Source organism: Larus michahellis, chromosome 2 (genome assembly GCF_964199755.1).
Source record: "Larus michahellis chromosome 2, bLarMic1.1, whole genome shotgun sequence".
NCBI lineage: Eukaryota > Metazoa > Chordata > Aves > Charadriiformes > Laridae > Larus > Larus michahellis.
The window spans coordinates 36,184,618-36,211,979 of record NC_133897.1 but is presented as its reverse complement, the minus strand read 5'-3'; the positions used below and the strand labels follow the sequence as shown (position 1 = coordinate 36,211,979).

At 38.4% G+C, this 27,362-nt stretch overlaps 1 protein-coding gene across 5 annotated transcripts; it reads left to right on the top strand.

The window, feature by feature from the left end:
* The first annotated feature begins 274 nt into the window (after positions 1-274).
* Positions 275-27,362, top strand: TRA2A (transformer 2 alpha homolog). 5 transcript variants are annotated; one of them, XM_074574852.1, is made up of 9 exons: positions 1,690-1,961; positions 11,329-11,462; positions 13,096-13,267; positions 14,159-14,257; positions 16,284-16,472; positions 24,689-24,804; positions 25,329-25,436; positions 26,147-26,214; positions 26,382-27,362. In XM_074574852.1, exons 1-9 carry the CDS (start codon positions 1,926-1,928, stop codon positions 26,390-26,392), a joined length of 933 nt encoding a protein of 310 aa, XP_074430953.1. In that variant the 5' UTR covers positions 1,690-1,925; the 3' UTR covers positions 26,393-27,362. The 5 variants fall into 5 exon arrangements, with proteins under 5 accessions (XP_074430949.1, XP_074430953.1, XP_074430951.1 ...); XM_074574851.1 differs by lacking the exon at positions 14,159-14,257 and adding an exon at positions 10,737-11,048 and having other exon boundaries at positions 1,734-1,961; positions 26,382-27,359; XM_074574848.1 differs by lacking the exon at positions 14,159-14,257 and having other exon boundaries at positions 275-1,961; positions 26,382-27,359.

The following is a 27,362-nucleotide window of genomic DNA, read 5'->3' as shown; positions in this document are numbered from 1 at the left end:
GTTCCACTTGGAAAGGGAGATGAGCAAATCTACCTACTGCAGGTGAATGGAGTACAGCTGGTATAAAAGACAGATTATGACATGGATTCAGAATGGCTTTGGGAAGTGAGACATCAGCAGAGGCTAAAACTCAGGCCAGCCTCCTAGGAATGAGAATTTAGTTGTAATTAAACAAGAACTGGCTAAGGAGTTGACTAAAACTTTTGAAGTGAGTGATATGCAAGAAACTTTCGGACACAAATAATTTGCGAACCTAGAGGACTAATTTACTCTTTAACTGATTTTTTACTTCTGATTCAACAACCAAAAAGAGGAAAGGCTGGCATGTACAGTTCCAGCCTTCCATTTACAATAGACGCAAGAAATAATCAAGATCATTTATGGTCCAGGTAGGAAGCGTTGCACCATTTCCGTAAAGATGAGCCTATATCGAGGCTCTGAGAGAACCTTGAGCTGTGGGTTGAGCTGCGTGTGGATGAGCAGCGTGAACGTGGGCTACCACAGCAGCTGTTGGAAACCCAATGTCACGGGCTGTGGAAGGGGAAGCAACCAGTGCTGGGGACGTGGCCCCTGTCTAAAGCCCCACGAGCACGCTTCATGTAGCAAAGGCATTTGGTTTCTCAGGAAACATCTGCCTGTGAATCACCCTCTGAGCTCCTCGTTCCTTTTTGGGAATACTCGCTCACATGAGGACTCAGGATGGTCATTCTTTGGTTCCAACCATGGTGAACTAAAGTCGACCAGCCTCAGCCAGAGCAGGAACTTGGGCAGAGCAGCTTCTCAGCCACAAAGGGAAGCTCCTGCCCCTGAAGAAGCAGATGGAGATGTGGAGCTGGGGCAGAAGCAACTCCTCAGCTTTCAGCTCCCACAGCTGGCAAGGGGCTGCGAAGGTGGGGAGAGAGCTGCTTCTGGAAAGGGCAACCTGCAGCTGCTGGCCGCTTGTCTTCACCTGCTCTCCAGGCTTTCCGGCACAGGCAGACCAAATCCAGCGGTTTCATCATCTTTGGAAATTTTCTGATCTAAGGAACCTGACCTATTTGGCCTCGGTGCTGAGCCCCCACTGCCTGCGAGGTGAGAGCTGCCATAGTCACTGGTGTGCGTTGGGGGAAGAAATGCCAGGAACGCACGGGATACAGAGGTGGCACAGGGAAGCCCTTGCAGAAAAGACAAGCCTTTCCGCAAAATCCTGGTTAAAAGGAAATTCTCAAGGCTCCAAGCGAAAATTCAGGCCTTCATTTCCTGGAAGCGCTGGAGACTGAATCACATGGGTTCATTTCCAAATTCGTACGCCAAAAGCAACCTTCCAACCTTCTGCCGTAACAAAACACCACTGGTAACAGCGACCTAAGCGTATTATCTTTTTAAATCCGTTCCCACGGTGCAGGAGCGGAACGCCGAGAGAGAGCAGGAGGGGGCAAAGACGAAAACCGAGACCGCCTTCCAGGGCGCGCAAGACCGCTGGCCCGTCGAGAGAGCGGCGGCCTTTGTGCGCGGGGGCGGGCGGGGCGCCCGCTCGCTCGCTCCCGCGGCGGCGCGCCCCCGAGACACGCCGTGTGACGCCCCCCCCCCACCTCCCGCCATCGGGGCGCGCGCACACCTGTGGGGGGCTGCGCATGCGCGTCTGCCCCCGCCCCGCGAAGCTGATCGCAGCCGCGCTCGTTGTCCCGCCGGCGGCGCCCCCTTTGAGACAGGCGGGGCGAGGCGGGCCCCGCCCCCCGCGCGGTGCCGGGCGCAGACGGAGCGAAGGCGCCATTTTGCGCTGCTGCGGGAGACGGTTTGGGAGGCTCTGGCGGGAGGGAGGCGGCAGCGGTGCCGGTAGCGATAGTAGTAACGGTAACAATAATAGCGGTAGCGATCGTGGGTGCAGTTGCTGCTCGGGACTAGCGTCCCCCTTCGCCCAGCCCCGTGGCCAGGACCCTGCCGACATGAGCGACGTGGAGGAGAACAACTTCGAGGGGAGGGTGAGTGGCCGTCCCTCCCCGGGCCGTGCTCAGAGGGGGTGACCTGCCCCAGGGAGGGAGGGTGGAAGGGGGCGCTCCTCGTCCTCCGTCCCGGCGGGGGTGGGGGCAGCGCAGCTTGTCTCTAAAATGGCTTCTTCAGGCGCCAGAGTCTTGACTGGGCCGTGGGCGACTCGCCTCCCTCCTCTCCCTCTCTTTTTTTGCCGAGCCGGCGCTGAGGGACTGCCCCAGCACGGAGTCTTACTCCTCACGCTTCCGTCTCCCATCGCGTCTCTCCGCCCCGTCCCCTTCCATCGGATTGCGGGCCCTGAGCTCTGGTGCTGTGGGTTCGCTTCCACACTGCTAGCGCAGGCTTTTTCTTTAAGCGCGGGGTTTCGAGCGCTGCTGTGGCCCGGTGCTTCTCCCCGCTTATCTCTTTATTTTCTTTCCATCCCGTGATCCCGAGCCGTCCTGTTGTCCCGGCCCTCTGTTGTCTGCCGGGTCTGGGCTTCGGGGTCCTTGCCCTCCCCCGTCCCCCCCCGCCGCGGGCAGTGCCGCTCTCCCGGCCGCGGCTGGCGGAGCGCGGCGCCGCGCGGTGTAGCCCGGGCCTCCGCCCGCGTAAAGGAGGAGGGACCGGGTCCTTTTGTGAGAGGTGCCCTGCCTCTCCTGGCTACAGGCCCGCCAACGGGGGTCTTTTTTGGGCCATAGCTTCTGCAGCCATCGGGGAGGTATGGCCTTCGTTGTTAAACCGTTGAAACTCATTGATCAGGCAGCTGAAGACTTTTCTTCTCTGAACAAGCTGCTGTGGCTTTGTAACCTTGTTAGGCCTGTTTCTCTTTTTCTCTCTGATTGCTGCGGTTTTTCATGTACACATATGACTAGTCCCTTCCATTTTCAATGTTGTTTTTTTTTCTTAGTGATGATCACGGCAAGCAGGAAGCTGCTTGAAACAGGAATGAAATGTGTTCTTTGTCATCGCTCCATCGCTATTTACTTTTTTAAATTTTGCAGAGATTTTTTTTTTTGTTGTTGTTCGCTCCTTAAGAGGTGCTTTAGAGGAACGTCTAAGCATCCTTTTGGTGACTTTCTCTGATGAACCAGCAACAGCAGCTTTGCAGTTATATAGGCTTACTGCCTGCGGAAGCAAGCAATGAAATATTAGGAGAGTGGTGTCATATTCCAATGATTATTTTTACACCAATATTATTATACTTTTGTAGTGTTAGTAAAAAAAAAAAAATACTTCCCTAGGCTGAGAGTGCTGTACCTGTCTGTGCAGTGACTGCTGCTGGTTCCTCAGGTGAGGTGAACAAAATCTGTTCCTGTGTTGATTGCTTGGACAAAGATGACTATGTAGCTAAGCTCTTTTCAGCTAAGTAGACTTATCTCTGAAGGGAAACCAATGAAGTCTAAGCAAGCTGGGCGACAAGTATGCTTTGTTAATTTTTTTAAATTTTTACTTCAGTCTCTCATTTTACAGTAAGGTCTTTTAAAAATTATTTCCTTGTCTGTATGCCCACTGTTGTTTATTGTTAGGAAATATTTACGTTAGATTCATCCACAGAATATTTGTAGTAGGTTCCTTGGTGGATCTGTTGTTCATGTTACAAAGCTGATATAGGTGTGTGGTTTCAGTATTTTTGCATGCCTTCTTCAGTATAACAGTAAAAAAATGTTTTGAGAGTATTTGAAATCTGGAAAGTCCTACGTAGCAGTTTCTGTGACTGCTACTTCTCAGTTGACTTGTTCTTTGTTTTGTGGTGGAAAATTTACCTGTTGGAAAGAGTTGCTGACCATGTTGAGTCTTCATTTGGAAAACTTCTTTTCTCTCCCTAATACTTGAATTTCTCGATCAATCTAGCATGTGGCAGTGTCTTGTCTACTGGTGTTTTTTTTATAACTAATCATAATGGCAGGTACTTGAATCATTCATAGTTTTGGGGTTTTTGTTCTACTAATGGAGAACATTCGTAAGCAGTTCTTTTTTCTTCGGTAATACTTTTTTTTGTTGTTGGCGCTACTAAAATACTTGAAATAAGAAATTGTATTTCAGGATATAACATTTTGTGTGTCACTTTCACTGAAAGTGCTCACAGGCATAAAATAAAGCATGTTAAATTTGGGGCTTTAGTCTGCCATTCCCAATTGGATGGAACTCTTGGTTCTTGGTGCTTCAGTTTGCTATATGCAGGCACGTGGAACTGAGAGAGTATGGCATAAGTTTTCAATGTGAGAAAAAACTGCAGAAACTGGAAGAAAGTTTGTAAAGAACATGCTTCGCACAAATAAGTATACTGAGTACCCTTTCAGTTCCCCTCTTCCCCTCCCCCTCGCCCCCAGTTTAAATACTAAATAGTGTGATGTGCTTCTAAAAAACTAAATGCCAAAGGAATAAGGGAGTTTTAAGTTCAGTTTAGGGCCTTTTATATTCTATCCCTGTTGATGCATATTGTCCCAAAAGCACTTCAGTGAAAGTTCTTGCAAGTAGTGATGAAGTCCAATACCAAGATGAAGGTGCTTATTGATAGGTATGAAGTTTTGTCTTAGAGAGATTAATTAGAAAGTGTCTTCCTGTTTTGCTGCTTATTTTGTGAAGAAAAAATGTTCATACATAAATAATGATAATTTGGTTAAATTTTTTAGTTTTCCTGCGATATGGTCAGGAATTTTACTTTTTAAAAAAAAGCTTATTTTTATCCGCATTTACATACTGCCTGTGTATATGTTTTGCCTCTAATTTATTATTTTAAAATTATAATGTTAATTTGGACAGGAAATTTAGAATAGTTCTGGAACTAACTTTCCAATGAGATTGCATAATTTGTACTATTTAAAAACTTGCATTTCTAAAATGTTGAGTAAAATCATTGTAGAGTTGTTTGGGTTTTCTTAATTATGGAGCTCACTCATTTCTTTATTTATTTATATTTTTTTTTTCAAATGCAAATGTTACTCAAATACGCTCAGAATAATTAACATCTGCTCTGGTTTTGTATTATTTTGTTTCAACTTAAGCAAGTTCTGTATTAAGAATGTGGCTGGTTGAACAGAAGAAATCCCCCCTGCAAGCATGGTGGTTTAATTGAAAGAAATTGACAGAAGAATTAGAAATATAGTGGATGTGCTAGAGCTAAGTTTATGGACATTAAGAAGAAAAAAAAAGATTTTTAAGTCATGCTTCTTATTCAGTGACTTGAATTTTGGAAAAGTCATAGGATTTTGTCACCATTGAATGTTCTTTGTGAGCAGGTTAGACAAATGATGCTTTTTTTATCTTTTGTTGCTGTCGGGTGACGGGCAACGTTTACTTCCTTTCCTATATGTTCAGTTATTTTTAATAACAGATTGTTCATTTGGTACACATTCTGTCATGCAAATTTATTAAAACATTTCCCAGAACAGTGAACAAGCTGGAGTCTGAACAAACCTGTACTGTAGAAGCTGCACTTGAAACTTTGATCAATTATTTTTTTGAGTTTATGATGATGTTTAATCTCTGTAATCTTTAAATTTTAGTAGTTTTGTACCAATATTAGTGTGGTATTTGTCTAAATAGATAAAACTTTATATCTGTTTAGATACATAGAACTGCAGATTGGTTGTCTTCCTTCATTCTAATGTGATGCCTCTTCCTGCTCTCAGCAAATCTCATAGTGATCTCTAGTAAAGCACTTCAAGAAATACATCATTTCGCATGTGAGCCATCTTATTGAAGGAAGTGTGCATAGTGCATACATATGCAAGTGGCTTTTGGATTAGACTAACTATCAATGTGTCTTGTTTTTGCTTCATGAAGCTTTTCAGATAATTTCTTTGGCTAAAAATAAATAAATAATGGAGGGGAAGTCTGTGTAGCTATTGCATTCGACTCCTTCTGCAGTGGCAATCTGCCACCTCTGTGGAAAGGAAGGGACGTTGCTTTCCATACCTGTTGAAATATAGGCATGACAGTATGCGCGGGCATTCTGTGTTCGCTTGGAGAGTGCTGTGATCACCCTGTGTTGGAACAGAGACTTTTTCTTGAAGTAATTTTTTTTTTTTTTTTTTTAAATCAAGCTTAATAAATTCAACCATGTCAGCTGGGAAGACTCCTCTTTCTGAAAACAAATGCCGTTTCCTATCTTCCATATGTGATAAAGGAGTGACTACAGAACCCTTCTTGAAGAGGCATCTTTTCAAGCCTCAATGAGAAGATTAACTTAAAATTTCAAAAAGTTTATTGCTGAAGTTGTTTCTTCCTTTTGTTTCTTTTTTTTCCTTTTAATTGGAGCAGTATCATTGAGAAATGCATAAAGTTTGCTGATGTTGGTAACTTAAAATAGACTTGTCTTCAAGATAGCACAACTTACAAGTTGCTTTTTATATAGAAGCTTATTATGTATACTAATGAAATATTTATAGAAGAACAGCTAATTAAGGGGTCAGTTTTATTTTTAGTATAGAGTGACAGAACATAATATAAAGTAAAAATTACTTAACTTTTTCAGGGAGTTTCCAGGGAAGTTGGTAGATTCCTGTCAAAACAGTGGTTAAATTGTAATCTTGTCCTTTCTCATAAATGAGGTGTCACTAAATTGTCAGTTTTGTCCAGTGAAGGTAGGCTGCTGTTAATTTTCTGGCTTTTTTCTCAATTGTTTATGTTTTTCTGTCCCCTTACAAAGTTGGAGTTAATTTATTTTTTGAGCTTGGGCAGGAGTTTTAAGCAGAATTTTTGTAAAGCCAGAACTACCATTTTGCTGACTTAATTATATTGCTAGGCTACTTGTCACCCTGTTGAGTCCCCCCTGTGTGTTATAGGTATTTCTTCTTAACAAGGTTAAATGAATTTCAACTAAAATTTCAGGGTGATTTAATTTTTTTTCCCCGTTTCAATTCCCATGTTTTGCTATAGAAAGCCTAATCTAAGCTTATTCAGGTCTTCAGGTCTTTTTATTTAGCGTCTCACTTTAAATTTTGATGGCCTTTCTGATATACTCTGAAATGGTAAGCTGTGAGATGAGATAAGGCATGACAGAAGTCCAGGACAGAAGAGTGGTAAAAAAGAAAGAACAACTTTGTCTTTCCCCTCCCTCCCCCCACCATGTTCTTTATCATGATTCATGATATCATGCTATCATTCCACCCATGATAGGTGGAATACTGAAAGAATCCTTCTTAAAGACTTCTGCAATTCTACTTTGCATAGAAGTGTTTTGGATGCTTTCAAAATAGTAATTATATTGGAAAGTAGCATTTCTTCTGAAGGATGCAATGAAGATAAACAGTAGATAGAACTTTTATCAGTTGTACCAGTGTGGATGAAATGCATTGACGTGACTGACATTTGCTGAGCTGGATCGTCTAAAGTTGTTGATTGTTATCCAGTGACTGGGTTTGTGATCTAAGTTAATTGGGGGGGTGGGGGGGGGCGGAGATATCCTTTCCATACCACTTTGTTTTGTGTTATTCCTTCTGGGAAGAGAGAAGGTAGAAAGGATAAAAAATACTCCTCGATGCTCTCTTTAAGTGCTTCTAGCTGTGCCTCTTCTTATCCATAGAGTCAGTAAACGAAGCTGCAGTCTTTAGATTTTGTGTTCAGCTACAATAATTTCTTTGGCTCCAAGTTCCACTTCTTGGTTAATCATTAATCCCTTTTTTCCGGCACATACTTGAGGAAGCCACCACATCTTATTCAATGAAGTACGCCGTTGTGATTGAGATTTGTTTTGTTTTTTTGTTGTTGTTTTTTTAAGGTGGGTTTTCTGGTGTGTTTTTGTTTCATTGTTTTGCAGGGTTTTTTTGTGGTTTTTTTTTTGGTTGTTTTGTTTTGTTTTGCTGTGGGGAGTAGTGTTATGGATGGATGTAGCATTTGTTTTAAAGTGAAGTCTGACCTGAAGAATATTAGGAAGTTAGCTGACTGTCTCTTCCTACAGCCTGTAGTGACAGCGGATCTAGATGGTTTGACATGGTCGCAGTGAGTATCGGCCTGTAAGTTTGTAAGGGTGAAAGTAGTGACTGGACAGTTGCATAGTAAAGCAAAAGGTATTGAAATACATGATGTTTTGTGAGACAGTTGTGGGATGAGAAACTAAGGTTAAGAAATGCGGTCCTATTAGTGCCCCTTAAATGACTGGGGATCTTCAGAACAGAAAGATAAGAAAATGTTGAGGATCCACAGAGAAATTTTAGTCTTTTCCCTCTTAAGGAGTAGTTAAATTAAATTCTGTGATAATGATGGACCTAAGATCAGAATGCCTAGATTGCTTAAAGACTAGTACAGAATTGAGAGATTTTAATGCTTTGGATAATAGAGGTGTTTATTTTCTCTTGTTAAAGATGATGTACCAAGAAAGAATATTAACAATTTTTCTCATTTATGTTGCAGAATGGATATAAATTGTTTATGCAGAACAATTGGGTCTGTCTGTGATATTAGCAAGCTGTATCTTAGTCTATATTGCCTTATAGTAGGAAGTACAGGAGGAAAATTCTTCAAAATCTCCCTTTGTGACTCGTTGAAGCTCTGAAGGCCTTAATCCCTGCCTGTAGTCTTGCTGATAAAAATCTTACTAGGTACTTTTTCAGTGTCATCCATAAGTCCTTGAACTCTTGCAGATTATTGTGATTCCCTTAGTCTCTCCTTTTGAAGCACTGTAGGAGATATAACTAGGTGATCTATGTTGCATCAGAAGATGAGATGTAATTGCCTGCCAATGACAGACGCAGTATGCAACTGCTAACAGGTAATCTTTCTTTAGCTGCAGTTTATGTCTACAATTACTTTGTTTGAGGAAGTTCAAAATTTGTAAGAACTTACGCTGTCACCTTTGTCACTCCAATTTTGAAGTGTGTGTTTGTGATTGCAGCCCCTAAACGGCTTAAACAGATAGTTCCAAAAGGACCTACGTGAAAGGATGTAACGTTGTCTTTTGGCAACTTAATAGATTCCTTGTGATAACTGATACTATTAGAAACTCTGAGGGTGGTGTCATAAGATGCTTCAGTTGAATAGATAAGGACACTAAGTTAACTTTGACATTGTATGGGGGTGATTGGGTCCTTCGTATTTTTGGCACCTCCCAGCACTTTTGCATTGTGCAGTATCTGGTTTTTGTTTGTTTTGTTCGAGTTTCTGAAGTTCTTGTTCAAGAATTCATATTTCAAATGCAAAAAGCATGGACAACACAGTATCTTCATGAAGGGAGTAACTGAGGAGGGTGAATTCTTCGTCTTTTATTGAAGGATGTTTTCTTTTACTGAAGGATGTTTTCTAAATCTGAATGATGTCACGTTAAATGTTTTTCTGTAGTGCTGATCACTTTTACTAGGGAGGGAAGTGAGAATAATTCCCAGAGAAAGTGGTAACTGTTGCAGGGGATGAAGTGTAAAGGGTAGAATTAAGGAGGCTATCAAACAATGAAGAGTACAAAAATAGAGGTGAGGTAATTAAAAAGCATGTTAGCGGCTCTAAAAGGAAATGTATTTTTTTTTATAGTGAACAGTGAATTTCAAGTGTAAAAATAAAGACACCACATAAAATTTGGTAATATTTAAGTGTACGTACATCCCTTTATTTCAGTGACAGTCAGGTAGCTGTATCAGCAGATAGCCAGCTTAGTAAGGGTAACCTGTAATGTAGACCTGATTATATGATCCATGTGTCACAGCCAAGCTTCGAATTTGGCCTTCATTGATAAGTTTGACAGGCCTATCATCCCAATAGGTGATATTCTCTATGTGTTCCTTGTCCTTTTTGTTGAGGTAAAGGCAAAAGGTAGTGTAGCTGTAATGCTTGTTAGTAAAGTGCCTCTCAGGTTCCATTTCCAGTGGAATTATTGCCTTGAAATGTGAGGACAGCATCCTTTGAAAAGAACTACAGTCCAAAGTACTGAAGAATTTAACTGCAAAAGAAAATGCAAATCTGGTCATAGGTGGAGTAAGAAATAAATTCAGAAAAACATTGTGAGATCAGGCAGGATGAGAAGTGACGCAAATCAAAATATAACGCTTACGGGAGGGGAACTTGCTATGCATTTTTTCGTTAAGAATGTTGCACATTTTTTGTGAAGTTACAGATGTATATAGCATACTATTCTGTAGGGTTTTTTTTATACATCTGAGCTCCCTAGAAATGCTGCTCTTTGTTTGCTTGTTTTCCTAGTTTTTCTTGTGTGCATTATGAAACAAAAACCTCTCCTGACTTTTATTGGATTGCTTTAAACTGCCCTATTATACATCTTGTTTTATATGGATTAAGTTGTATGTAAGGAAAACAGGATAACAATGAGGAAGAAAAAATAGGAAGAAAAATAACTTGTCTTGCGTGTATCTATATGCATGTATTATGTGAGTAAGTATGTGCATAGATAGATTTTTGTCTGGAATTCTTTGGCCATTCTGTTGAACTGAGAGTGTCTTAGTAATAATGTGTAGAAGTAGAATTTGGGATATTCAATATTGAGAAGTGCATAGTTATTACTTGGGGGGGGGGAATCACAGTTATTGGTATCAGTACTTTAATATATTTGTGCTAATTAGTTTTTAGTGTATCTATTTATCTTACCAAAAAAAATCTGAAAGGGGAGGAGGGTAGCTTTGAAAAACACAGTAAAACACTGAGAACTCAGTAAGCTCATTGTTAGAACGTAGACACTTATACAGTTTTAAAGATTTTTTTTTTAAAAAAAAAAAGTTGTTTTATAAAATAGTTTCTTGCACTTTACCTGCTGGCTTTTCAATTTGGTAGATAACATCTGAACTCCAGCAGAGTTTTATAATCCCCACGTGCTTAAATATACTAAATGTTCTTTTTCCATTAAGGTTAATGTTCGTGAAGAAATTGAAGAGTTTTTTCCAAGAATGTGGAAGATAAATCAAGATAAAAGAAGGCTAATGAAAAGTATTAAAGATCAGAAAATTAAAATTGAATGGGGGAAAAAATTGAACAGAAGATTGGTCAGATAGAAGCACTTGAATGTTTTTTTAAGGCTATAATGAATTGTTTGAATTGGGGAAGAATACACGAAGTATGAAAAATGAAAAACTCAATGAAGAATGAAGAAAAGTAGAAAGCAAGAGTGAAGTAGAATTAAAAGAATCTGGAAGAATGAATGGGTCCTAGGTTAAGTAAATGTATGGTTTATGTTCCAGTGTCTGTATGATCAAGTTGTAGATGAATTTGCATGATTACTTAGTTAATAGAGAATTGGTGATCTGGTTCAAGCAGGGACCTATTCGAGGAAAGCATACAATATTAACAGTGGGTTAGCAAAATGAAATTTGTTTTGGAGGGTATTGCCTAACCATTTGTTTTTCAGGAGCAATCAATATAATAGAATTACTGTACTTATAAATGTTAGGAGTTAGGCATTTATACAACCAATACCATTTTTAATACTGTCTTTTTTGTTAGGAGTCTCGCTCCCAGTCAAAATCTCCAGCTGGGAGTCCTGCTCGTGTAAAATCGGAGAGCAGGTCAGGATCTCGCAGTCCATCAAGGGCTTCCAAACATTCGGAATCGCACTCTAGGTCAAGATCAAAATCAAGGTATGCCCAGGAAGTTATTCATGCTAATTCAGTGTTACTGCTTATGCCTGTTCTTTTGGTACATGGATGAGCTCTCTTTTCCCCTTGTTATAAAAAATTGTAAACCTTCTGGGGTGTATTAACAGGACTGTGTTATTTTGCACATTAGGGGTTATATAGGTGGACAAAGTTGGGGAAAGATTCCATGAGTGGTGAAGCACGGTTATGATCAGAGAAAGTAATATAAATAGAAGTAGTAATGTAGAAACCACAACTAAAATTTGTAGGTTTATCTCTTCTAGAGAAGAGGAAGGGGTTTGCATCTCAATTCTGTAAAAGCTTATGCTTCTTTCCCCAAAAATCTTTTTTGGGGAACTGCTGTGTGGACCCCTTTTTGGGGGATGGCACTGGGGAGAAAAGTCAAGTAAGAACTGCAGCAAACGTAGTCTGTTGTTAGATAATAGGAGTAAGCTCTGTAGCTGTTGCAAATGTTGTAAGACACCACTTGGGGAGGTTCTTGATATTCCTTCATTGGAGACTTTAAAAACAAAATCCAAAAACTACGGCTTAAATTGGGCATGGATAGCTTCTTGACTTACAGGAGCTTTAAGATCTAAATTAATTTTTTGATGCTGCACATGTCCTCCTCTGTGTGTCTGTGCACTGAGGCAGAATTTTACAGTTCTCAGTTGTGAGAGAGCTTGCTCAGAGTAGAGGAGGAATGTCTGGGTTTTTTTTTTTCTTTAACATGTCATAAATATTACTTGGCTTATACTGCCTATCTTCTCTCTTTCCTTTTACCATCATACTGGTGAAAATGGGGAAAGCTACCGAATTCTGCTTTAATCAACAAAGAGAGAAATGAGAAAACAGCATTTGTAGCTCTGGAGGGGGAAGAGGAATTGCATAGTATTATGTTGTTCCTCCTCCCCAGTTCTTGGGAGAGATCAGTAATCTGTCTTCTCTATTTATACGCTTTATACCAGGGCAGCCAAAAAAGACTTACTGTGCTCTGAATTCCCAAAGTTCAGCCTAATGTTATAGCTTCTCTTCTTGCAGTGAGCCAGATATCTCTTTAGCCAGATAACTAACAGCCTGTTGTTATGATATAATGCCCATATAAAATTATGCAATTTTGATGAAATGATGCCTGTTTAAAACTGAGCTTATTGTTGGCTAGATGTCTGCAAAGAAATGCTTGAGGAGTTAATCAGGTTTTTTTTTTTGATTTTGAATAATTTTCAAGCCTAAGTGAGCTTCGTTTGTAGATACTGCGGCACTGTAGTGCTGCTAGATCTTTCAATTTTTCAGGCAAGATAGTATTTTATAGTGTGGCATGTCTGGTTTCTGTGTCATTGTGCAAGTGTTAGTTACATGTGTAGCCAAGCTGATATAAGTTTAAACTTTCAACTTCCTGAAAACTGTCATGAATGTAATCCTCATTGTATGCCAGAAGCACTCTAACAAAGTTAAAAATCTACGAAGCAGGTTATTAGAGATCTGCACAATCTTTAGATGTGTAAAGTAGAAGAAACTTAACTGTTTTAACTGTAGAGAGCCTCTTAAAAAAAGATTTTTCTCTAGGAAATGTAAGGCTTACAATTCAATACATGATGTGCATATGGCCTAACTAAAAGCTTTCTCTTTGTTGAAGATCCAGGTCCAGAAGACATTCGCACAGACGTTACACTCGTTCCAGGTCCCATTCCCATTCTCATTCCCATAGGAGACGTTCTCGAAGCAGATCGTACACGCCAGAATACCGTCGTCGAAGGAGCCGTAGTCATTCTCCAATGTCCAACAGGAGAAGGCACACTGGCAGCAGAGTATGTCATGTTCATCAAGGCTGAGTATCAACAAAAAATTGCCTGCGTCAACTGCCTACATCAGTGTAGTTCAGGTTACCTGCAGGCTGAATTTGACCTACTGTCTTTTCACTGGAGGATATGACAGTTGCCGGGGGGAAGGCAGCAATCTCTGTCCTTACAGCTGGACACTTCATTCTTGGGCCTGCAACTGGCAGGGCAGTTGTAGAAATTAATTGAAAACGATAGCACTGTAAGTCAGTATGTGCAGATGGGGTGACATCTTTTGCTTCCCTCTGCTCTAAAAGTTGAACCCTTCTGATTTGCTTTTTGTTGCAGTTCCGAGTATATGTACCCTCCACAAAACCGAGACCTTTTCTGTGCATGCTTGCAACCTGACAGTATTGATAAGATTGACTAGAGGAGCCAAAGAATAAAATTATCATGTGTTTATTTGCTTACAACATACAGCATGTTATGTTTGAATTTTGCTTGTGATTTCATACCTCTGAATAATTAATTGGGTTTAACTGGAAGAAATAAACCCATGTGTTATTAGCTAATACGTGATCTTAATAGACTAGGAAAATTTACAGTTATGAAAAGGATCAGTAAGCCTCTCAAAATCTAAATTAGAAGTATCTCTGTATGGACAGGAGGGAAGTATAGGTATACCAACCAAGATCTAAGATACTAATCTGTCGTTTGAGAGATTTCTCCCAGTGGCCTTCCTTCTAGTCCATTTCAGTGCCTTAGCTTCTGCTTCCACATCGCTTCAGGCTGATAGGAGACACAGTCTGCCTCTTCCTTGGGGAGGACGAGGGTACTTTTCTAATCCTTTTAGTTTTAAACTGGTTTAGTTTCTCTGAATTTTTCACTAAACTGGTCAAAAAGAGTATAGTTTTTTTGCAGGCTTACCTTGGTGAAGCAGCTCACCGGGACCAGATAATAACCAGTGTGAGGGAGAAGACAAGAGTGCGTGGAAAAGGGCAAGACTACAGCAATGCTAATGTACAGTGGCTAAAGCTGTTGTGAAGCAACGTTCATAGTCATGCTTTTTGTGGATTTTTGCCAGTGTGTAATCATGATGTAAATATGAATCTAATGTCTTTGAAAAATTGGCAGGAATAACAACTTCAGAAGGGTTAGCAGATTTTCTGGTGAAAGATGAGTGAATCCACTTTACTACTTTAGAAATATTAGAATGTTTTGCTCTGTGAAGAAGTCTTTTTGCCTTGAAATGACTTTGTGAAACACAAAACTTGTTTTCACAGTGAATTTCACTCTGATTCTAAGGAGTAGTTCTAATAGTGTCAAAATGAAACTCAAATCAACCAGATTTTAATCCACTAAATAACAAGGTCCTAAAGACACCAGGAAAATTGGTAACAATTTTGCCGCTTCTGATCTTCTTGAGAGAACTTGCATACTGTGTTGTATAAAAGCTGTCTTTTAGCCTTCCCCAGTCAGTTTAGTCCTTCCAGTGGTGATGTGGCTCTCACTTGTTGCTTAGGGCGCACAGACTTATTCTCCATACTTCTCCTGCCACAGAAAAGGTAGTAGTGTAAAGGGGATGTAAGAAAAGGACAATACTAATATGTACCGTGTGGATGGACTTGTCCAAACAATTATTTAAAAGACAGATTTCATTAGACTCACTAGAGTTACAGTAATAAAAGGAGTATAGCTGTTAATGCCACTGGATTATCAGATAGGTTTAGTTTTTATTCCATATTTCAATCTAAACCTGTATAATTAAAACTTTCAAATTACAAACTGCCAGGTTTTTTTGTGCTCTTCAACTATAATGAGGAATGGTAGAAGATTCATGTCTTAAAACAAAAGTTTGAACTTTGTCAAATGGAAAGAAAGACATTTCAAATATATGAGTAGTTTGGACATCTTATTTTCACAATGGATTCCTGAACAAAAGCTCTGAAAAGAACATGACAGAAGATCTAAACTGGTTTGTTCTTTGAATCAGGCTGCCCTTGAAAGGCAAGCTCTGAGGCATAAATTACTGTGCATCACCAGTGGCTTTAAAAATCTGAAACTGAAATACAAATTTGTATCAACTTCCAGTTACTATTTTAGCAGAAACATTTAATCCCTATGCCTGTTACTGCATGTAGTATAACAGGTGCCAGAAGCTTCACTGAAAAAATGTTAATTTTGATCAAAATAGTTCTTGCAGTGGAATTGGCATTAGATTAACTCTCTGGAATGTAGAGAAACTTTAAACCTAATAGAGAAGTTGTACAATTTCATGTTTGACTTCATTTAATTGAAGTGAAATGTATTAAGCAGATCTGTATCCCACATCACGTTAAAGAATCAAGAGTCTTGCCCTAGAAAAGTGTGCATTACTTTTGGATTACAGTTTCGCAGAACTGGTCTTCAGCATTTGTTACTGTCTAGCTGAAAGAAGCTGGTGACTTTCATCCATTTTACAAGTGCACAAAGATAAACTTCCAAATACAAATACTGACTTTCAGTATTGTTTTATAGGAAAAGTTGGAGGAGGAAGTTTTGATAGAAGCTAAATTTTATAGTTCAATTGTCTGTGCTTAGGGGCTCAGATGTATTTAGTGTGTGCAACTGGAGGCAATGTGCGTGCTCGAGTACCAGTGGTGACCATGCAGAAAGGCTGAAGGTGGGAATTGAGGCTGGCTGACCTGTTCTTAGCACAGACTTGTATGTCATGTCTGCAGCTTGTTGGTGATTCCAGTGTGAAATACTAACAAAATAGATTCCTGTTATTCTATAGCTTTTCTGTAATCAGAATGCTTAATTTTTATCAACTGAGTTTTTCACCAACATGAGAAGTTTGTCTTTGTCTCTTTTCTAAAATAAAAACAAAGTAGTTGCTTTCTGAAACTATCTTACGATTGGAATGATGACTGTTGAAGTATTAAGCTATGTAATAAACTGTGTTTAGTTTTCAGATTAGAATTTTTAATTATTGATAAATTTTGATATGAGAATGTGTAACTTGTTTTTTATAAACTTAATTGGAGTTGAACATTTGTCTTACCAGGCTAATCCAGATCCTAATACATGTCTTGGAGTGTTTGGTCTCAGTTTATATACTACTGAGAGAGATTTGCGTGAAGTCTTTTCCCGATATGGACCTTTGACTGGTGTCAATGTTGTTTATGATCAACGGACTGGACGATCAAGAGGATTTGCTTTCGTTTATTTTGAGAGAATTGATGATTCTAAAGAGGTAAATTCATACTTTACTACGTTTAACAGGTTTGCTCTTTGTGCGTTTTCTTCATGAATAATCTCTGGGGAGAAAAAAAACCTAAAGTGTCTTTTGAGTGCATATTCACTAGCAGGTTCTCACAGTGAGATTAATTTAAAATATTTTGGTTGAACAACATGGCACTTTTAATTGGATGAAACATTTTAATTCAGTGTTCAGGTGCTTGGGAAAATTTTGAGTATGAGCTGTCTGTATTGAGCACTACTGAGCATTGTGCTTTGATTTTAGTCTGTTACTTCAAAATGAAAGCAAGCATTTAGACAGACATAGAAGCCTCCTAGTATTCTTGGTATATTTTGAAAGTTAATTTTTCAAAGTAGTTTCCTGCATGTGTCAAAATTCTGAAGATTCTCTTTACTTTCCATTTTCTTCTCTAAAAGCATGTAATTTGAAAAGTAGAGGGTTTTGTCTTGATTTGTGCCTTTGCTATTTATACAGATAGCTGTTTACAGCTCGACTGAGTTGGTAGTATAATTGATCTGTAAGGAAAGAATTAAAGAATATGAACAGCAGCCTGTATTATGGTTTACCACAGTAAGCAGTACTTATTTTAACCTGCGTAAGGAATCCTGTGAGCTTTACTACATTTACTGAAATTTGTAGATGAAATTGCTGTTAAAAGTAAAGACACATCCTTTCAAAAAAAAAAAAAAATCTTTAAGCCTTCACTGTGGGGTTATCTCTTTCTTTTGGGCACACTGAGTCACAAACTTCAAGCATCTTGTTTATGGACTAATAGTCTTGGGCAGATGTTTCAGATTTGCTGTTTGATTCTGTTTACATCAGGTAAGTATATTCATAATGCTTGGATATGGCTCTTCTCACTTAGGATTGAAGGGAGGGAGGGTGACAGCTGTGGAGCCTACTATCAGTAGCTGAAAAATGAAAACTGATGCTATTTGATATTTTAATGAGAAAAAATGTTTCATGGGTGAGTTGGTTGGACTAGACTCAGTTCTGATCTTTGCTTTATTTCTGGTATGATGCAGCAGAGTCAGTTTATGGGAAGAGTGGGGTTTGTAGATGTATACATCTGTGGTTGTTGCAGGTCATAGGTGTAACTAAAAAGACACAAAACTTCCTTTACTGTCCCTTCTCTTGTTTTCTCACTATCACTTTGACAGATTGCGAGAGGAGTTAATGGAGTGGATAGCTGTAAATCCATCTTTAGTGGCCTGCTGTCTTCTAACTTTTAGGTTTTTATTTCTTTGCATCTTTCAAAATCCGTGGGATTTTGAAAATGTGACTGTTTTGTAGAACATAAGGTCAGAAATACTTGCACAGTATTTCTTGTCACATTCATGTCTATTTTACAACTTCATACATCTTTAGAAGTAGGAGGCTTTCTTAGTTGCCATAAGCAATGGTCATGCATGACACCATGTATTTCTTAAAATGTTCCGTGTAAATAGCATGAAGTAATTTGTTTAGTATAAAGCTGTTTTGGCAGATACTACAAAACTGGAATGCAAAGAAAAAAAAATGGGATATTACTTGCAGACAGAAATACAGAAATAAAGATAGCACCTTAAGCAGGAACTTAAATAATTGGGAATGTAATTAAACCCATTTTTTTCCTCCCCAACGGGCTGGTGCATGAAGAAGGGAAAAGGATGCAAAACCTACCAACACTGGGAATTTACATAACTGAAATACTTTGGCAAAGAGGACAGGAGAAAAACTTGTTTGTCTTGATTTCATGGGCCTTGAGGACAGATTTGAAGATGGCAATAAGTGGCAGCTAGTGTAGAAAAAGGAGATACAGCTATAAATGTGAAACTTTGACAGGCCCTGTAGGAGAACACTGAAGGACATGAAGTAATTCTCTGTGTGGAAGATAGATCAAATCTGAAAAGTTGAGTGTGCATAAAAGCAATGACACTTACATTACTTTTGTTCTGAGTAAATAACTTTCCTATTAAACCAAAACCCCCCCCCCCAAAAAAAAAAGGAGAAAACAAACAAAAAAAGCCCCCAAAACCCCAATACCCTAAGCTTCTGAATAAAGAGAATATAAAACTCTAGGTGAGATGTTGAACTAAATTGCGGCCCTCTTAAAGCAGTCAGATGGATTAAGTACATTTAGAACTCTACCAAAAAAATGAGAATTTCCCATTATCTTCACTGTTGTCCTTCCAAGAGAGGTAACACTGAGAAGCCTCTCAGCTGACATGCTCTCAAATGCTGTTAATATTAAAATTCAACACCAAATGAAATGTATTTACATTTAAACTTCTGTAACTTGGTTTAAGTTAGGTCAGTATCAGTATTGTGTGGATTCTGTTGCAGATGAAATCCTTCAGGATCTCTGTCATCACTGGTTACCATTCTTACAAATTGGATCAGTTATTGAGCTCATTAAAATATTCCTGTGTGTCAAGATTCTGAAACCAAGCGATGCAATGTTTCTAGCTCCTTATGGTGGTAAAGGTATTCTGAATTGTCAGCAGGCTCAATGCTGTGGAAGTCCATAGACAATGTAAAATAGCAGATTTTTTTAAAGGTGATACTTTGCAGTGTCCTAAAAATAATAAAGGGGCAGTAGTAAAGTTTCCTTTTAAGCTGTTTTAGGCTTTCAGAACTTCAGATTGATTATGACACCATATCAGCCTTGTCGTTAGCTGTTTATGATCATCTTGGTTATGAAAAGGAGCAGAGATTTAGCTGTTGATAACTACTAGGTAGAACAGCTAGCTCATCACAGTAGCTTCAGTTGTTCCACCTTAACATCTTTTTGGTGTGCTTGTTCAAGACCTGTTTGACAAGCTCATATATTATCTACCTTTTTCTAGAGGAAAGGGTTTTCTCTTATGGGTGTAGTGGTTTTAATTTTTTGTGACATTATGTTGGGGGTTTTTACCAAAAAAAAAAAAAACCAAACTTTTCTAAGTAATATTTGGCATTGCATTTTTGCCTTGTGTGTTGCAGTGTCTTGTCTTATGTTGGCCACCCTTCTGCTAAGTCTTTAGAACCATGTGTAACATTATGCAAAGGGCAAGATCTATAAATATCTGTTGAAGACCTGTTTTACAAGATTAGAGTTCGTTCTTGTATATTTCTCCGTATTGTCAATGCTGGCACTGAGCCAGTGTTGTAATACTGTGGTTTTGCAATATTTTTGCTAAATTGTAGAGGATATTCACTGGCCCATCACATTAGGAATTTCTTCCTGTGTTCAGAAGAACACAAACCTTTATGTACAGGATAAGAGAAAAACAAAAGGTGGGGGGACTGATTATCTTGGAGTTAACAATAAATTGACAGGATTATTTGAGTAAGAAGTGTTGGCTGTTCTAGGGAGATGATTCTTACTACAGTTACCAGGGATTTCATAGGCCAATGTGCAGCTCTTCAGTAACTCAGAATATGAAGTATTAGTTGTTGCTTAAAGTGAGGCTACTGTGAACGTACTCTGTTTCTGTAGCAAGAACTCCCCTGAGAAGCATTAGCTACAACAGCTGTTGGCAGTATGGAATTTTCTGTTTTCTAATGCTAATTATATGCTCTTTATAGTAGTGACCATCTTTCAGAACAGTTTTCTGAAATAGTATTCATTAGCAATCATGACAAACTTTATACAGGCAAACTGAACTATTAACATAATTCAGTTGCCAAAAACTGGAATAACAACAGGGTTTTTCATTTTAATTTGCAAGGCATTTAATCTCTGGTGCAAGCAGACCAGCTTAGAAGCATCATTATTGACCAAAACTTCTCCCATAGCTTGTTGAAGAAATGTTTTAAGTATTGTTTGTGGTATCAAACAGGACCCATGATAAAACAGAAAAGAACACAAGAAAGTCTCAAATGTTTGGAATTACAAGTTACTGACTTCTGGAGACTCTGAAATACCATGAAATTGCTAGTACTGGCAGAAGCATATCCAGTTACTCATTCTGGTTCTCTAAAATCCTGTATTTCTTGATTTGGAAACTTTTTAAAGTATGCTTTAAAGAGAATACATTTAATCAATACATGTTTAAACTCAGAAATTTGTATATTAAACATATCACTTACAATATTCGAATAATTTTTTAAAAAACAAAATCTCGAACTAGAGAATATAAATTGACTCTTGTTCAAAGGTGAAATGGAAACTTGAATTCAACTTGACACACTGCAGTAAGTGTGAAAAGCTGAGTTTCTTAATTTATTTTTTCATCCCCTTGGATTTCTTACTTTTTTTTTCAGAATGTTCTTTCAGATGTCTTCATTAAATCTAGACCTGAACTACTGATATCAGTATACTGGGGGGTGGGGGGGTGGGAAGGTAATTATGTCTTTCATCCCATGCTGTACCTGTGATACAGTGGAGATGATGTTTTTATGGGTGCCAGTAAGGACAATTTGGGAAGGACTTGAGGTAAAAAACAAACAAGAAACCAAAAAAAAAACTCAGTGGAAAGTGTCTTATATGCTTATTTTTAAATCATGAAAATAGCGTTTTCAAAACGAGTCCCAACGTAAATTGCTCACATTTAACTGTTCAAGTGTATTCAGTCGGTACTTCACTAATTTCGTGGTGATGTCATGTTATTGAAGTAATTCAAAGCAGCTAGGTGCAGTTGAATTGAAGGCTTGATGATTTTTTTGTACAATACAAATGGTATATTGAACTCCGTAGTAGAAATGTAAAGTGACTGACATCAGCTCTGCCAGGTCAAGTTCTCTTCCCTCCTTCCTTCCTCCCCACACCCTTTCCCCAGTGACCACAGTGCAGATTGGAAAGATTTCCCACATTGTTTCCTTGTCCAGCCTGCTCTTTGTGGCATTATCCAGACTGAAAGATTGTTTAATTTCTTTCGAATGAATTATTGATTGCTTAATTACAGCAGTCACCTGTGTACGTTTGTGCATGCAATTAAAAGTTCGCTATTTCCAAATTTATTTTACTCTACCTACTGCTAATACATGTAGAGAACACCATATAGTGTAGTAAATAGCAAATGAAATTGAAACCTGTTAAATTTAATGCTTTATTTCTAATTGTTTTGAGCCACTGGAGGCCGTGATCCTGTAGTTTGGGAACTGCTCATTTTATCAAACTACCACCTTACAGATAATAATTTGTAGGAGTTTTGCTATTACAGATAGACTGCTGCACAGTGAAAACTGTAATCTAAGATTGAATTCTTGCCTGTGTCGTTCCCCGTCCCCATTCTCTCTTTTCTGACTGCAAACATACAGATATGTATTCTGGCCTGCAAAGTCACTTTTTCGTTAAAATTTGCAACCAAAACTAATAGTGCATGTTTATAGGAATCCTGTTCGCTTCCTTGCTTACTGTCATCTTGTGAAAGCCATGCAAGTCTATTAACAACATTGAGATATTTGGAAGAAAATACAGGTTGAAATGAAAATGGACTGTTGACAGTTAAAGGCTCCTGAGAGTGTATTGTGTGTCTTAAACCCCAACGTAATTTGATTTTTCTCTTCAAAATGTTTCATTTGATGGTCTGGAAAATACACTTTTAAACAGTATTTGAGAATGTCTTCTGCATTGTTAGAGTGAATGTGCAATTTTTTTCCCTTTGGCATTTAAATGCTCCTAACACAGCATTCATGCATACCCCAAAACAGCAAGAAAAGCAAACTGAAAATTGTTTTGAATGTGACATGCTAGTCTAATAAAACTGTAAATTCCAAAATTTTTTATAAACTGTTTGAACTTTTAAAGAAAACACAAAAATGCCAGTAATTAGAATTACTAATATGTGTTTACAGCCTTTGTACAAAATAAGCACTGTTGTATCACTTGTTTGAAACCAGGCTTCCAAATAGGACTTTTGTCATATTGCAGCAGTCGTTAACTGATAATGTCAAATTAAGTCCTTTGTTTCAAAGACTTGAGATGTGCACATTAAGAATGATGCATGGAATTTGAAAACCTCTTTGGAAGGAATTTCCAGTTACTAGTGACTGAATGTGAGTGATACTATCAATTATTGTTGGATTTATAATGGCTTATTGTAGGTTTTGGCTTTTCTGCATTTGGGGGATGCAGTCAGAACTGTAAAAGGCTTTGCTATGTCTGTATATCTATGAAAGATTGTTACTATTTTAATTTCTTTAGTTGGCAGTTATTGCTGACAGCTGTTGAAAGCTAAGAAAATTAAAGTTTTCATATTGGGTAGGTCATTAGATGTTGTGACCAGGATGTCTGAGATTCATGCAGACTGGTAACTATGAACTTTTATCTACTGAAGTGTAACCCTTGGTACTTCCAAAACAATCAATCAAGTCTTCTTAAAATTAAGAATTCATCTTGCTGATATGTTCCTCTTCTCTGCTGCTCCCAATCTCAAAGAAATCTTCCTCTTAAGGGGGTGTTTGTTCTTTTAACTGAGACGCATGTACCAGATGTTCTGGATTTGAGGTGGCTTCTTGTCAGCTAAACCTGTTACTCTGCAAGTTGTTGACTGGGCATAAAAATGCCATGAAGCAGAAAATTCCGTACCTTTCGCAACACCTTGTACATTCCTACATTTCCATTTTTCATGATGAAGCTAATTTTTCAGCCAGCTATTTGCAGCCTTCGTTTTTGGGTTTGTGCACACATACATTCCTAGGATGTGTGCACAGATTTATTTTCATTTAGATCATCCTTTGGGAACAGGACATTAAAAAGAAAGAAAGAAAAAGAAAATTCTCAAGGCTATGAAACTTAAAGCCTAAGGATCATGTTTTGTTCACAAAACCTACTTTAGTGTATGTTGGAGGACTTGAAATGCTCTTTGATTATGGCTTGCAGTTAGCTAAATGTAATTTTATTTTTGTATGGGAACAGAACTCACTAGGTGGCGATATAGCATAGATATAAACACCATTATAAGAACACAAACTAAGTGTAGTAAAATAGTGATAATTCAGCCGCCCAGTTTGGGAACATCAGTTAGTTAAATCATATGTCAGGTTTTTGTTTCCTCCTCTATAACTTATCTGTTAATTCAATAAGGTTCCTGTTAGAGGGCTGCAAAAAAAGTTATATTTCTGAATAGTTGTTTGTTTCGTTATTTGAAAAAAGAAGAGAAAAAAATGCTTTGGTTAGAGGCTCCTTCATGTGTTGAGGCTGTGTATTGTTGCTCACAATTTAATAACAGCAAAGCGGTTGTGTTCTTTAACTCAAGATTTTAACAGTGTCTCTTCTCCACAGATGAAAAATGAAAATAATGTATTTTGGGCTAAATTCTGTGCTTAGTGTCACGAATTAGGTGGTGTGTACTAGTATTTCAGAGATCCTAGAGCAGCTGATGAAAGGATCAAAAACAATTTAATAATTTTATTTTAATGCAAATTTTAATAGCATTTAAGTCTAGCATTAGCTGTTTGTTAAATTCTTAAGGTTGTGTTTTTGTGTGGTGTTTTTTTTAAAGTTACTGTTGCATGAATATAATTCTCAAAAGTACGCTGTGCTCCTTTGAAAAACTATTTTCATGATTTTGAGTTTGTGAAAGGCCATTGTATTGATTCTCAAAGACCAGAGAAGCTGGGGCTGGAACACCCAGTGAGCGCGTGCAGGGGCTGCGGGCGGGTCTGAAGGCACAGGCTTCTCCAGCACAGACTGTTACGCGTATCGCTTTAGCGAGCTGCTATTGTGAGAGTGAGTGGGGAGGAAGGTTGTAATTAGGTATCCATGTAGGCTGAACCCGCCATTTTACTAAGCTCTGCTGGAGTAGGTCCTTGTAAGGGAGATGGCAGGAGGCTGGGAGAGCATGAAATGGCAGCCGACTAGCAGTAATCCGGCCATATGCACCCTACAGGAAGCCACTGTTTTGCACAGCTTTTGTATCCGCCCGTCCCCTCTGGGTCAGAGGCAGCAGTAGGAAAGATGCACTTTTCAGAAAAAGCTGTTTTGACTTTCAGGTTACCTTTCTGATGGGTAGAAGATGAAAGTCTAGGGAAAGCGACTGTGTTGGTGGTTAGCACCGTGCTCTCTTAACAAGGGATTGCGTGTCACATTTCTCCGGCACCCCAGTGCAGTCCTGTAACACTGCCGGCAAAGGGGCCAGGGACGGAGAGGAGCCATTCGCCACAGTGGGGCACTAGTAACCAGTCTAAATAAAACAAGTTCAGGGCTTGTTTTTCTGATGGAAAATAATGTGATTTGTACATAGCCTTCCATAGTTACCAGTAGGTTGCAGGTTTCACATCCCTGTTCCTGGTCTCTCCTGCAGGCAATGGAGCATGCAAACGGCATGGAGCTGGATGGCAGGAGGATTCGGGTGGATTACTCAATCACCAAGAGAGCACATACACCCACCCCAGGCATCTATATGGGCAGGCCAACACAGTAAGGAGTTCACTCATTTCCTATAATGTGACTAAAATTGATTTAAACTGAATGTTTGGAGTCTGGTTGAAAAAATAGAGCTACAGATACTTTTTTTTATTATTATTTTAGTGTTATACCAATTGTATTTTATCACAAAGTTAATTTAAAGAACGTTTTACTGTGGTTCACCTATACTTTTAAATCCTACTGTAGTTTATTGTATCTTTATGTATAAAAAAATACTGAACCGGTTATTTAAAAAAAAAAATATATCTCCAGCACAGTCAGTTAATGCACCCTTAACTTACTGAAATACTAAGGTGCCCATTTGCCTTTGATTTTGATGGGAATTAAGCTTAAATCCCTGGTGGGCTTTCTGGGTTTTTTTGGTGGTGCTTTTCTTTAAATGTTTCATTGTTAGGTTGTTTCATGGCATAGTCTCAAGTGTCTGATTTACAAGAACACTTACAAAAAACTTTTAAGTAAGTTAAATCAGGATGAAAAGTAGATACCTGAAATGATTTTATTTTTTTTTTTAATAGCAGTGGAGGAGGTGGTGGCGGTGGAGCAGGTCGTCGCCGTGACTCATATTATGATAGGGGGTATGACAGAGGATATGACAGATACGAAGAATATGATTACAGATACAGGTACGTAATTTTTATTTTATTTCTGTAGAACAGTGGATTTGTTGGAAAAACTGAAAGGTGACAAAAAATGTTACTCAGTTTGTAGCAAGATTCTGCATACACGCTTGCTGTGTCTTAGAGCCTCATTACCTTGGGGTTTGCGGTATTAAAGTAGTAATCTTCAGTGTTAATGTAATTCGGTTTTACAGTAAACAGTTGGGCAATGGGTTCATTTTGCTACCTGAAGGAGGTAGAATATGTGCCATATGAATTTAGTGGACAGATAGAAAGGCAACTCGTTTTTCCATGCTGTATATAGAACCAGGGACAGCTGACATGCAGTGCTGTTTAAAAAGGGGTTATTTGTAGATGGGATTTTTAATGCTTGACATTTCATAACCATCTCGCTGTTCTGAAAGTTATCTAATTTCAGAGAATGTTGTTCAACATGAATTGTAGTCATCTGTAAAAGCACTTCATGTGTTTGCAAGGCTAGTGAGACTTTATTAAATTCTGTGTCTGGGAATATCTTACAGTTTTAAACACATCAAATACAGAAATATAAAAGCATTTGTTAAATAACTGTAAGCCACAGCCAAATAAAGCTGAAATCATTCATGCAGGCCAAGTCTTTCAGTGCTAAGGAAATGGTTCTGTTCTGTAGAAGTGATGTGAATAAGGCTTCTTTCATAATGGATGTTGTTGGGTTTCTTTTTTAATTTCCTTTAAAGGAGACGATCACCATCGCCTTATTATAGTCGATACCGATCACGATCAAGATCCCGTTCCTATAGTCCAAGTAAGTAAATACAAGTGAATAAATAGAATCTGGATGGCTTAAACCTTGTTGTTACTAGTATTAATTGATCAGTGGAAATTCTGAATGTGAAAGCAAAATAGCTGGGCACACTAAAGCTGAGTTGTTCTGTGTACAGTTTATAGTAATTGTGTCGTCTTTTTTTCCAGGGCGCTACTGAAGATCAGAAGAGTTACAGTTGAGGACATGATTTTTAAATACAAAGTTCGGATCTTAGCTTCCCTACTGCTTTCCCTCCCTTCCTTGTTCTCCATCCAGCTCTTTTACAAATCCTTGGTTCATTTAGAATATACATATTTTTCAGTTGAAGTATTCCTGTTTTCCATCCCTCCTTATTGTAATACTCTTAAATATTGTAATTGTTGTAGTTTTTGTGTAGTAAAACATCTTAAGTAAAATGAAATAGAGAACCCAAAGTGCTGATACATTTTGGAAGTCATTCCTATTTTGTTTCTAAAACAATTGGACTCCTGACTAATCAGAAGAGAGGATTGATATTTTTAAAGCTTGCATGTCATATGTAATATACACACTCAGATACTTTAATATAAACCTGCATTTCCAAGTAACTTGTTAATCTTTCTGTTAAAATGTTTACCTATTACTTTGATAAACAAGTAACGACTTTGAGCCTTTTCTGTAATGACAGATTTACTTAGATAGTCATGAACCAGAGGATTATTTTTTTTTTTTTTTGTCAGGTAGTTGCTTTGAGTGTAGACTATTTGAGCTAGAGCAAAATTTGATATTTGACTGACTGGGAAAATAGATCCTTGTACACTCAAAATAAAGGCTGTGTTTTATAGATAAAGTTTCTGGACTGCTACACAGTGGATAACCTTTGAAGATAAACCTAAAAACCCTGGGGTTTTTATTGTACTTGGTTAAATACTTCCCCTTAATCGGTGCAGGACAAAAGATATTTATTGAACGTAGCAATTAGTTATATAATTTGCTGTTCATGTAAACAACAACAAAACCCACCAACATTTTGGTATTGCAATAATGATAAAGCAAGTTTTGTTTCCAGGCTTTTTTTGGAGTTTTGCAAGTACGGATGGAAAAACCTACAATTACATGTAAACCTTTTTTTTTCCCCCCCTCAATAAAAGTTAATTCCACTGAAATGT

Excerpts from the sequence above, each read along its gene's own strand:
- TRA2A (XM_074574848.1), top strand. The coding sequence starts at position 1,614 with ATGCGCGTCTGCCCCCGCCCCGCGAAGCTGATCGCAGCCGCGCTCGTT. Across the intron at positions 1,962-11,328 it reads AGAACAACTTCGAGGGGAGG|GAGTCTCGCTCCCAGTCAAA; the intron begins GTGAGTGGCCGT and ends CTTTTTTGTTAG. Across the intron at positions 25,437-26,146 it reads GAATATGATTACAGATACAG|GAGACGATCACCATCGCCTT; the intron begins GTACGTAATTTT and ends TTTCCTTTAAAG.